The sequence below is a fragment of the Suricata suricatta genome, chromosome 5 (genome assembly GCF_006229205.1).
Source record: "Suricata suricatta isolate VVHF042 chromosome 5, meerkat_22Aug2017_6uvM2_HiC, whole genome shotgun sequence".
Taxonomy (NCBI): domain Eukaryota; kingdom Metazoa; phylum Chordata; class Mammalia; order Carnivora; family Herpestidae; genus Suricata; species Suricata suricatta.
Window position 1 is genome coordinate 93,282,465 of NC_043704.1, and position 11,021 is coordinate 93,293,485.

Consider the following 11,021-nt stretch of genomic DNA (forward strand, 5'->3'; position numbering starts at 1 on the left):
CCAGACGTTATGAGGATGCAGTGTTTTCCTGGCAGCTGAGAACTATTGTCTTCTGGGGACTGCATCCAGGAAGGAGATTCGACATAATATCGAGTAGATTATTTCTCTTCATTGGCTTAAACTCACCCACGATTTTATGGTTTGAAATTCAAGAGCCCCTTTTTCTATAGCAGTGAAAAATCTAAGTCATTTCTGTTAACTTGCAGAACACAGTTTAAAATGTTCATCATTCAGGAAATTCAAGAACTACTGCATTAGAAAATGGCAAAGATCCTGATATGGAGCTAATAGAGTCCCGAGAAAAAGAAAATGTGAACATTCTGATTCCTAAAACTAAATTTGCAAGAATATTTTATCTGAAGATAAAAGATTTTTTAAAAAATTTTTAATGTTTATTTATTCTTGAGAGAGACAGAGTATGAGTAAGGGAGGGGCAGAGAGACAGAGAGAGAGAATGAATGAATCTGAAGCAGGCTCCAGGCTCCGAGCTGTCAGCACAGAGCACGATGCGGGCTTGAACTCACAAGCCATGAGATCATGGCCAAAGTGAGACACTTAACTGACTGAGCCACCCAGGCGCCCCTGAAGATAAAACATTTTGATAGGACATTTCTCATTATCTTACTGTGATCTCCATTTGATATGGATGTGATAAGAGATCTCCGTTTTGAGGTCACCGCTACCTTTATAAAACACAATGATAGAAGGGAACGATGTTTACAAACAGAATCACAAACCCTTGGTGTTCAAGACCAATAATACCACTCCTCAGTGGTATTCATGACTTATGTGGGTCAGCAGACATAGCAAAATACATACTAGAATAGTAAAAACTTAGAAACAATTTAAATGCTCATCAATAGAGAAGTGCCTTAGATATTATGGTAAAGATGTATGGGGAATACTGTATCACTATTATTAAAAACGGACAGGGAGGGGCACTTGGGTGGTTCAGTTGGTTAAGCCTCTAACATTGGCTCAAGTCATGATCTCATAGTTCATGAGCTCAAACCCCGTGTCGGGCTCTGTGCTGACAGCTCAGAGCCTAGAGCCTGCTTTGAATTCTGTGTCTCCCTCTCTCTCTCTCTCTGCCCTCCAAAGCTCATGCTCTGTCTGTCTCTCTCATAAATAAACATTAAATAATTTTTAAATGGATAAATCTCTATGTACAGATACATAAATGAAAATAACAGTCATAAAAGTGTATATAGTATTCTAGCATTTACGTAGAAGAAAAATACATATATGTGCCTATTAATCCGTAGACTATTTCTGAAAGAACATGGAAGGTAATAAGAGTTGCCCCTCAGGGAGGGGAAACAGCATCTGGGGACAATGGAGAGAAAGAGAATTTTTTTCCATCATATAATCTACCTCTTCTATTTTTTACTATAAGCATGTATTACCCAGTAGAAAATATAATTTATTTGAATATTCCTCAAAAAATTAAACATAAAATAACTGCATGATCCTGCAATGCCATTCCTGAGCATATCCCAGAAGAACTGAAACCAGCGACTGAGATCTATATACCATTGTTCACTGCCACGTAATTCACAATAGCCTAAAGGTGGAAACAGCCCCGGTGCCCGTCAACAGATGCCTGGATAAAGAACACGTGCATTATATATATGGTGCAATGTTATTCAGCCACAAGAAGGAAGGAAATTCTGACACATGGACGAATCTTGAGGATGTTATGCTAAGTGAAATAAGTCATCCACAAAAGGACAGATATTGTATGATTCCATCTAGAGGGAACATCTAGAATGGCAAATTCATAGAGACAGAAAGTAGATTGGAGATTACCAGGGGTTTCCAGGGAGGGGAAATGTGGGAGTTATTGCTAAACAATCACAGTTTCTGTTTAGGGTCATGACACATGACAAAGTTTTAGAAATAGAATCATGATGGTCACACAACATGTGAATATAACTAATATCACTGTACGGTATACTTAAAAATGGTTAAAATGGCAAATTTTGTGTTAGATATTTTTAGCATGATAAAAATTCAAATAACATGTAATTTAAAGAGAAACTTAATGTAAGCTTTGCAGCGTGATCTCTTCTCTGCCCGAGGCTTCCCAGAAACATTCTTCCTACCCAACCCCATTCTCCCAAAGCAGATAGTTCAAGTGCATAACATGTGCAAGGGTCCTCTGTGGGGCACTGCCCAAAATAGGCAGATATGTGGACATATGTCCCTTGTTTCCAAAGAGCTTATCATGTAGCCTAGGCAGCAGATGTGTGTGTCACTGTTGTGTAAAGCAAAACGGGTGCCGAATAGACATCTGTGCAGTGTGCCTTGGGAGTTCAGAGGCAGGAGCAAACCAGCTTCGACTGGAAGATTCAGGATGACTTGGCCGAGGAAGGTGCCTTTTAGCTGCCTTGGAGCGAGAAGTGGAATTCTGCGGGCAGGAAAGGTATTCCAGACTCAGAGCAGATTAGCCAACCGTCCTTAGAAGGGAGGTACACCTCGGAGCAAAGAGCAGTGGTCTGGCACCAGACAGTGGGTCCGGCAGGATCCTCTGGAAGGCAATTCTGGAAAGGCAGCTGAGGCCAGGTAGTGTCAGTTTTTAAGTGTCTGGTTTAACTCATTTGGACTTTTAAATACTGGTGATGGGGAAATAGCTTAGGCATTTTTTCTGTTCTTTCACACTATCTCATTTACCATTTAAGGCTGTGACCCTCTTACCTTATCAGGCAGAGAACTTGAGGAGTTTGCCTTCTTTGAAATTCATTTTTTCCATCTCAAACTATGTTTGCCATCTAGTGATTAATCCATGCCATTGCAACAATTTACTTCAGATGCCTTGGTCCTGAGAGCTGAGGTTAGGCTCCCGGGCCACAGACCCCATTGTGCTTGACTGTCACTCCTGCCCTGAACTTCACCTTCCGCCAGCCCTGATACATACATTGGTGTTTGGAGACATTGTAATGAAATCTGACCCCTCACAGAGTAGTAGTAATATTCACATGAAAGAAAAATGTAGTTGCTTTGAAGAAAATGAACCCTAAAAATTAAGTATTAAGAAAAGTTTAAATAGCATCTTTGTGTGAATATGAATCTCTCAGATCTATGGACAAGATTTCTCGACCACAATAGATACCACAGTCCTTTCCAGCTCCCACTTCTTCCTCTGTATCCCAGAAATGGAGGCAAGGACTTTACCAGCTCTGTCTCCAAATAGTGATACCTATTTGGATGTGATTCTCCAATTTTTTTACTTTCTGAATGGAGATCTAAGTAAGTAGCCCCACTTCCTTCTTTTATTTGTTACATTATGGGGTAGCAAAAGCTACTCGAAGACTTTTCTGTCAAAGGCTGGCCTCAATCAATTGGAACAGTGGACCAAGACATGATGAGTTATATATGCAGAGGATTTAAAAATCATCACTCAGATTTCTTAAAGGGCCCAGGATAACATTTTGCAGCGGAACCAATTTTCAGAACTGAATGAGAGTTTCTAAACAATGATGATACAACTTGTTATACATGAAACTATTACTATGATATCTTTTCCAAAACTTAGTTATAACCCGCTCCCCACCTTCCATGGGTCCAAGCATGGATTGCTTACAGTGGATGTTGTCCTAGGAAGAATTATGCTGTAGAAAGTGTAGACTTCCCACTCAACTGCCAAGTTCAGCTGATTTTTTTAGGTTGTTATGAACTGTTACCTGGATGACAGCTTCTGGGTCCAATCCAACAGCACCTTCCAAGCCCTGAAATGTGATAGAATGTATGTAGGAAGCCAGTAGGTCAATCTCTAAAACCATGTGGACTGCCTACCATATCATTTTTTGGTGAATCACTCTGCATCTGACTTTTGTAGGGAAAGCCAGAGATACCGGGTGTATATTGTGATACCACTGCTGCCAGGATTTGAAGGAGACATTTCAACGGGTGGAGGAAATGCTCTGCAGGCAATAATGCACTTCAACTACAGGTGCCAAAGTTCTAAAGTCGTCTGTTTTCAGCTTTCTATCAGTCACGCATGTAAGCTGGTGAAAGGAATGGAAATGTTTCTCCACATCTATTCAGGGAGTGTTGAACAGATGAACGCTTTATTTTACTTGTCACTCTTGGCCTGTTTACTAGTTGATAACATTCAAATAGGGCCTAAAATCACAAATGGTAGGCCTGGAACACATGGCGAATATAAAAAGAACTAAAATATAAAGCTGTCTTTTATATTCATTGCTTATAAGCAAGACATGCGTATACATAGATCTTGTAAATGGAGACAAAGACTTTATATATAATACACACATATATACATATTATATACATATATACACTATATACACATTTATGTGTGTGTATATATATGTACACATATATGTGTATGTATGTATTTATTATATATATGTATAGACTTATGTACAAGATTGATTTAAAAATTATCTTTAAGCCACCACATAATTATTGAGCTTCCCATATTATTTGAAGAAAAAAATTAAATTACCATGTGTTTGTTTATGATTTCTAGGTAGCAAATTTTTCACCAAGGTGAAATGGTAGCCTTTGCCAGAAAATAAGTATGAAGGTTCTCTCCTATCTTCTGGAATTTTCATTCTATTTTCTCTACCCCATCTTTGTTAAAATTTTAAGGAAAGTATTAAATCCTGTTCTCAATATTCTAAAAAGCAGAATTGCCATATTCACTTTAAAAAGTCCTGGGAAGCGTTAGTCTTGCCCAGTAGAGCATTATGGAGAGGGTTAAGAGGTATGTCTGGTGAACGGACAGAGAGGTAGTGTAGAAAGTGATGGGAAGGCACCCCTCACATTCTGTCTGGGTCACAGAGCTGGAAAAGAGAATGGGAATGAAGAGGTAAGTGAACAAGCCTGGGCATGAATCCCAGCGCCCAGGTACAAGGTCTGGGGCCTAAGATACAAAAGAACCCTGCTAAGCATGGCATTTGTAAGAAGTCAAAGCAAGGACAGGAACCTAGATGTTTTCTTTTAATATCCCTTGTACTTCAGAACCACCTGTAATTTCCCACCGTTCTAATCAAACCCTTTTGTGAGGGAGGGGCCAGTGAGGCCTGGCCCAGAACCCCCAGTGTGTAAAGCAGATAAGGTTGCAAGAGCTTGGTCAAATTAGGGGTAGGGGCTCCCATGCCTTCTGCTCTCACCCCCACGGTACCCCCTGCAGGATCTGAGGGTCCTCCAGGCACAGTTTGTGGGCACCATTGTGATGATCTTTTTTTTTCAATCCTCTTGTTTCTTACTGACTGAGGTATTTCTATTAACCAGTATTTCAAGTAAAGATTTTTTGCTTCTTCTGGGGTAGTTTTGCCTGGTTACAGTATGATGGAACTTTAACTATGCTTTGGGCTATACGCTTTGATTGAAGATTTGCCCATTTCTAATATTATCTGATTTATAACATGACAAACAAAGCTTTTCAAGTATTTAAGGCACTGACATAATGTTTAATTGGATTTTATCCACTTCATTTGCCATTCTAATATTATTTTTGGAATATTGTCAATTGTAATTATTTTCTATGACTATTTTCTTGGGTTTGAACCAGCTGAATGAAATAACACTCTTGGCTTTTGTTCAGCAGCTAAAACTCTAACCTTTTACTATGCAAAAACATCTCTATTTGCTGGCATCATCTTTAAGAATATCAGTGTTTCCCAGGGATAACTATATTTTTAATTACTTTTACAGGGAAGCAGATAGAGCATAGAATTTTTTGTTTTGCCACTCTTATAATTCACTAACTATTATCAGAGTTCTGAGAAACAAAATCATTAGTAGAGTCAGTTATCTGGAACTATATTTTTCACTTCCAAGGCATTTGCCAACTTTATAGAAACAGCCAACGTGTGTAGTTTCTTTAACTCAGAAATTATTCTGCCCTTTTTACCTCTAAAAGTAACGTGAGCCTGTAAGTGTTCTCATCTCTTGAGTTATTTTAAATTTATCTTAGCTGTCACCAGATTTTCTAAGAGAGAAAGTTCATTCATAGCCCATCTTTTTAAAATAGCATCTCTTTCTGAAATCTAATGTCAATTTTATGACATTTCCATTTACCTACCTCTAAACTACCTGTCCCATCAGTTCCATTACAAAAGTGATATCCAGGTGTTTTTTTAACTTCTTAAAAGTCCATGTAGCATCTTCTCATAAAAGCACTTGTTCTGTTGTTACTTGGAAGTTAGGACCATCCTTCATAGATATCGCAATTGGGAACAGTTCCTTTGGAACCTCTGTAATTATTTCTTTTTTTCCATGTGTTCAGAACCATGTGCAGAGGAGAAAATTCCATCCTTGGGCAGTTAAAAGCAACACGTAAGTAACAGCTTTTATTTTCCTCCACAGTTGTCTTTGGTGACATATCCGTAATCATTAATGTTTTCATAGTGTGACTGTGAAACTCTTTTCACAAGTGGTAGTCCACAGAATGCTCAGCTGAGGTCAATCACTTATTCTCATTAGATTGCCTAGAGAAATATTCAAATAAAGACATCACAACTTCAGATGCACAGGTAATGAAAAATAAGAGTATTTTCATTATTTATTTTTATTTTTTATAATAGTTATGTTGATAGTGAGTGGGGTTTGTAAGGCACTTCACAAGGACCCTGCTGTGTCTTCTCCTACGATCCTTCACCACAGTCCTGGGATGGAAGCAAGACATGTGTCATTTCTGCTTTAAAGCTGAGGACACAGATGCTATAAGGTCAACAGCTATTCATGTGGCCTCCTGTTACTCAGAGGTCCCAGGGTTGTCACAACACTGTCTTATATTTAGAGAAGAAAGCCGATTTTATTTATTGTATTTGGCCACCATACACTAGACTAATCCTTTGCAGGTATTGTACTAGAGGTAAATAAATCAGGAAAAAAAGCCCCAGTAATACCTTTCACTTCTGCAGTTCTTCACTTTTCCAAAGGCAGGCACTTTCTCAGGTACCAACGTGGGGCTCAATCTCACTACCATGAGATCATGATCGGAGCTGAAATCAAGAGTCAGATGCTTAACTGATGGAGTCACCCAGGCGCCCTAGATATCTTCTTACTGGGCCCTTCTTTAAACTTCCAGCTACCCATATTGTAACTATGGGTTTACTTGTCTGTATCTCCTGATGCTAAGTGTAGCACACAGTAGGTCCTCGATAATGTCCTACATCTTGTACAGTAGGTACAGGAACTTCCACAAGAACCTAGCTGAAGTCAGAACCCAAATTGTCTGACCCCAGTTAGGATGGGATACAGATTGTGAAAACTTGAAGGGCCACATTAAAAAGTAGATTTTATCCTGAAGAAGACAAGATAAGGTTGGTGAAAGGCTCTGCTCCCTGGAGTGACCCTATCAAAGCAATGTTATTATGCAAAGATTCACTTACTGTTAGTAAAAAAAAAAAAAAAGAAAAAAAAAGTAGAGACTGGTGGCAGGCACGAAATAAAGGCACACTGGCAAAGGAAAAAAGGATTATGTATGAGTTCAACTGGGAAAGAAGACTTGAGAAAGTGTGGGAATAGGAAAGTGAGGGGAGTATCAGAGAATCCTGAGAGGTTCTAGCAGCTGACCTGGACAATGGAGCTGCCACAAGGTTTGGAAAAGTCATGCTGAGAAATCACAGTTATATGAGGCCTTGTCTTCAGGCCTTCACGTATGCTACAAACCTCAACTGAGGTTTTTGAAGATTTTATTTACATTGGTAGCCTCCTAAATGGAGTGCATTGGGTGATGTATCAGAATGTAGGGAAGAAAATATTTAGTCCTTCTGTATGCGTCTATTTTTCACTTACAAATAAGGAATTGGACTTCAACAGGAATGGCAGGGTAAGGATCTCCAAGAATCCCCTCCTTAAAGCAACAAAAATACTGACAGAAATTGCCAAAATGAACTTTTCTTGAGAGAGAGAGAATGAGGGAGAGTGCAAGCGGGGCAGAGGGTGAGACAGAGAGAATCCCAAGCAGGCTCCATGCTCAGCACAGCTTACATGGGCCTCTATCCCATGACCCTGTGATCATGAACCAAGCCAAAATCAAGATTCAGATGGTCAACTGACTGAGCCACCTAGGCACACCAAAATCAACTTTTTTGGAACTCTAGAAATTAACCAAAGGCTTGCAACTCTCTGAGGAGTATTTATTCAAGAAATACAACGCACAGCTGGTGAAAGCAGCAAGCTTTGTAGCACTTTCATTTGCTCTCTCCCCATCATTCTCTCTTTAGTTCCACAGTAGCCTTCCTTGAACATCACCTCCTCATCACTGTGAAAACTGGCAGCCTATCAGCTTCCAGAAGGAGGCATGGGTTTGAAGCTTCTCAGAGAATTGTCATAATTTGACCTATCTGACAGTTTAAAAGACTTTAAAACACCTAATTAACTATGTTCAAAGAACTAGAGGAAATAATACCCGAAGAACTAAAGAGAACTATAAAAAAAAAAATCTCCCTGGGGTGCCTGGGTGGCTCAGTTGCTTAAGTGTCCATATCTGACTTTGGCTTAGGTCATGATCTCAGTTTGTGAGTTCAAGTCCCACATCGAGCTCTGTGCTGACCGTTCAGAGCCTGGAGCCTTCTTCAGATTTTGTCTCTCTCTTTCTCTGCCCCTTCCATCCTTGTGTTTGTTCTCTCCCTCCCTCCCTCTCTCTCTCTCTCTCTCACTCTCTCTCTCTCTCAAAAACAAATAAACTAAAAAAAATTTAAAAACAATAACTCCCCAAATAGGGATTTTTTTAAAATAAAAACTTTCCATAAAAGTTCTTTAAAAAAAAAAAAACCAGATATAAATTGTGGTGTTGAAAAGTATAATAAGTGAAATGAAATGTTTGTTAGAGGGATTCAGTAGCAGAAAGGAGTAGTCAGAAAAATCAACAAACTTGAAAACAGATCAATTGAAATTATATAACCTGAGGAATAGGAAGGAAAAAAGAACACAGACAAATAAGCAGAACCTTGGAGACCTGTAAAATGCTATCAGACATACCAGCATACACATAATGGGAGTCCCAAAAGAAGAGAGAAAAGTGTAGATAAAACATATAAAGAAATAATGACTGAAAACTTCCCAAATGTGATGGATAATATGAATCTAACATCAAAGCTCAACAAAATTCAACAAGGATAAAGCACTTCATAACAAAATACAGCATAATCAAACTATACAAAGACAAAAAGAGAAGTTTGAAAGTGGCAAGAGAGAAGGAAATCATCAAATACAAGGCATCCTCCATGGGATTAATAGGCAGTTTCTGATCAGAAACCATGGTGTTCTGAATGCACTGTGATGATACATTCAATATGCTGAAAGAAAAGATTATCAATGAAGAATTCTGTGTCCAGCAAAACATCCTTGAAAATGAAGGAGAGGCAGAAGTTAAGATGGCGGAGAGGTAGGGTAGGGGGACACTGGGCTTTCCTCCTCCCTCCAAATAGCTGTATTGAGGTCAGATTGCTTGGAACACCAGGGGAATTGATCTGCAGAGTGGTGGAAGGATCGCCACAGTTGGAGGGAGACAGCCTGGCATGTATGAAGACCGTGGCTGTGAATTGGGGGAGAAATAAACATCAGCGCCATGGAGGGGAGGTAACCCATTCCATGGAGAGACAAATGGGAGAGAGAGGTGTTGAGAGAGTGCAGCATCGAGTTAGCATAAGAGGAAAACCTCTCTGGACCACAGATGAGGGAGCAAGAAGTACTGAGTGTCCCAGTTCTTTTCTTCCAAACAGCTTTTGGAACTCAAACTCTGAGGTTTGGAAGTGTGTGACTTTCTCTGGAGTGGAGCTGTGGCAAGTGCTGCTGGGGAGGAGGCATCTGACCCCGGAGTGTATAACACGGTGTGGTGATCTCCTATGTGCTTTTGGAAGAGGGTTAATTGCTTCCCCAAAGACAAAAGACCCTGTAGCTGCCAGCCAAAGGCCTTCCATCAGCAGGGTCGAGAGGCTTTACCCTGGAGGAGTGCTGTGCTGCATCATTTAAGACTTTGGGTTTTGAATCCAAGCTATATGCCAAAGAGTAAATGCAGGAAAGTTGTGGCGCAGGGTGAGCAGACTGCCCTCGCTGTCTTGTGAGGGTTGCCTGGAGAAAGGGGATTGAGATACCTGATCTAAAGATGAAAACTTGGGGTGGTGCCATTTTTCCCTACACACCAACATGGCGGGATCTTGGAGAGCAATACAGCAGCCCCCAGTGGAGGCGGGACCTACATATACCAAATCCTGTCCCTCCATGCCTGGCAACTGCTTATTTACTGGGGTAAGACTGACTCAGAGCCAGCACAGCTGGCCTCCCCCCAGACCAGCATGGCCACCATCCTCAGGCAGAAGAGTAAACTCTTTTTTTTCCTCTTTTTCATCCTTCTTTTTTTCTTTTGGAGTCAGACTCATAGTTCCTTACTTTTTTTTTTTTTTTGTCATTTCCTTTTCTTTCTCTTTTTGGAATCAACCTTTTTATTCTTTTTCCTTCTTTTTTCTTCTGCCTTTTTTGTTTCTTTTTTTTTGGGAATCAGCCTTATAGTTTTTTGACTATTTATTTTTTCCTTTTCTCTCTTTATGAGATCACTTTCCTTTCCATTTCTCTATTTATGGGATCAGACTTCCCCATCTGCCCTTTTCCCTCCCAGCATTACATCAACAAACAAATCAAAGTCACCTAGTTAAAGGTCCAAACCCTTGGCCACTTCCAAGTAAGGAGGAACTCTGCAGAGGACTAACCAGTGGGATAGAGCAGCCAAAATGCAACAACAGAAAGCACAGAGAATATACCAGAAACACTTTCTGAAGTACCAGGCCCTGGACAGCATATGGCCCCTTTTAATATAGCATTACTCTCAGGTGCAGGAAACAGAACAAGCTTTTATTTATTTAAAAAAAATTTTAAATAGTTTATTGTCAAATTGGTTTCTATACAACACCCAGTGCTCTTCCTCACAAGTGCCCTCCTCCATCACCACCACCTCTTTTCCCCCCTCCCCCTTCCCCTTCAACCCCCGGTTCATTTTCAGTATTCAATAGTCTCTCAAGTTTTGCATCCCTCTCCCCTCCCTC

General features: G+C 40.0%; 1 protein-coding gene across 5 annotated transcripts in view; it reads left to right on the plus strand.

The window, feature by feature from the left end:
* PLD1 (phospholipase D1) overlaps positions 1-11,021 on the plus strand; it is a 170,006-nt gene that overhangs the window by 124,135 nt on the left and 34,850 nt on the right. For all 5 annotated transcript variants that reach the window (XM_029939878.1, XM_029939877.1, XM_029939874.1 and 2 more), the window contains 2 exons: positions 3,839-3,952; positions 6,260-6,309. In XM_029939878.1, the coding sequence (XP_029795738.1) occupies positions 3,839-3,952; positions 6,260-6,309 (164 nt within the window). The remainder of the gene's footprint in view (positions 1-3,838; positions 3,953-6,259; positions 6,310-11,021) is intronic.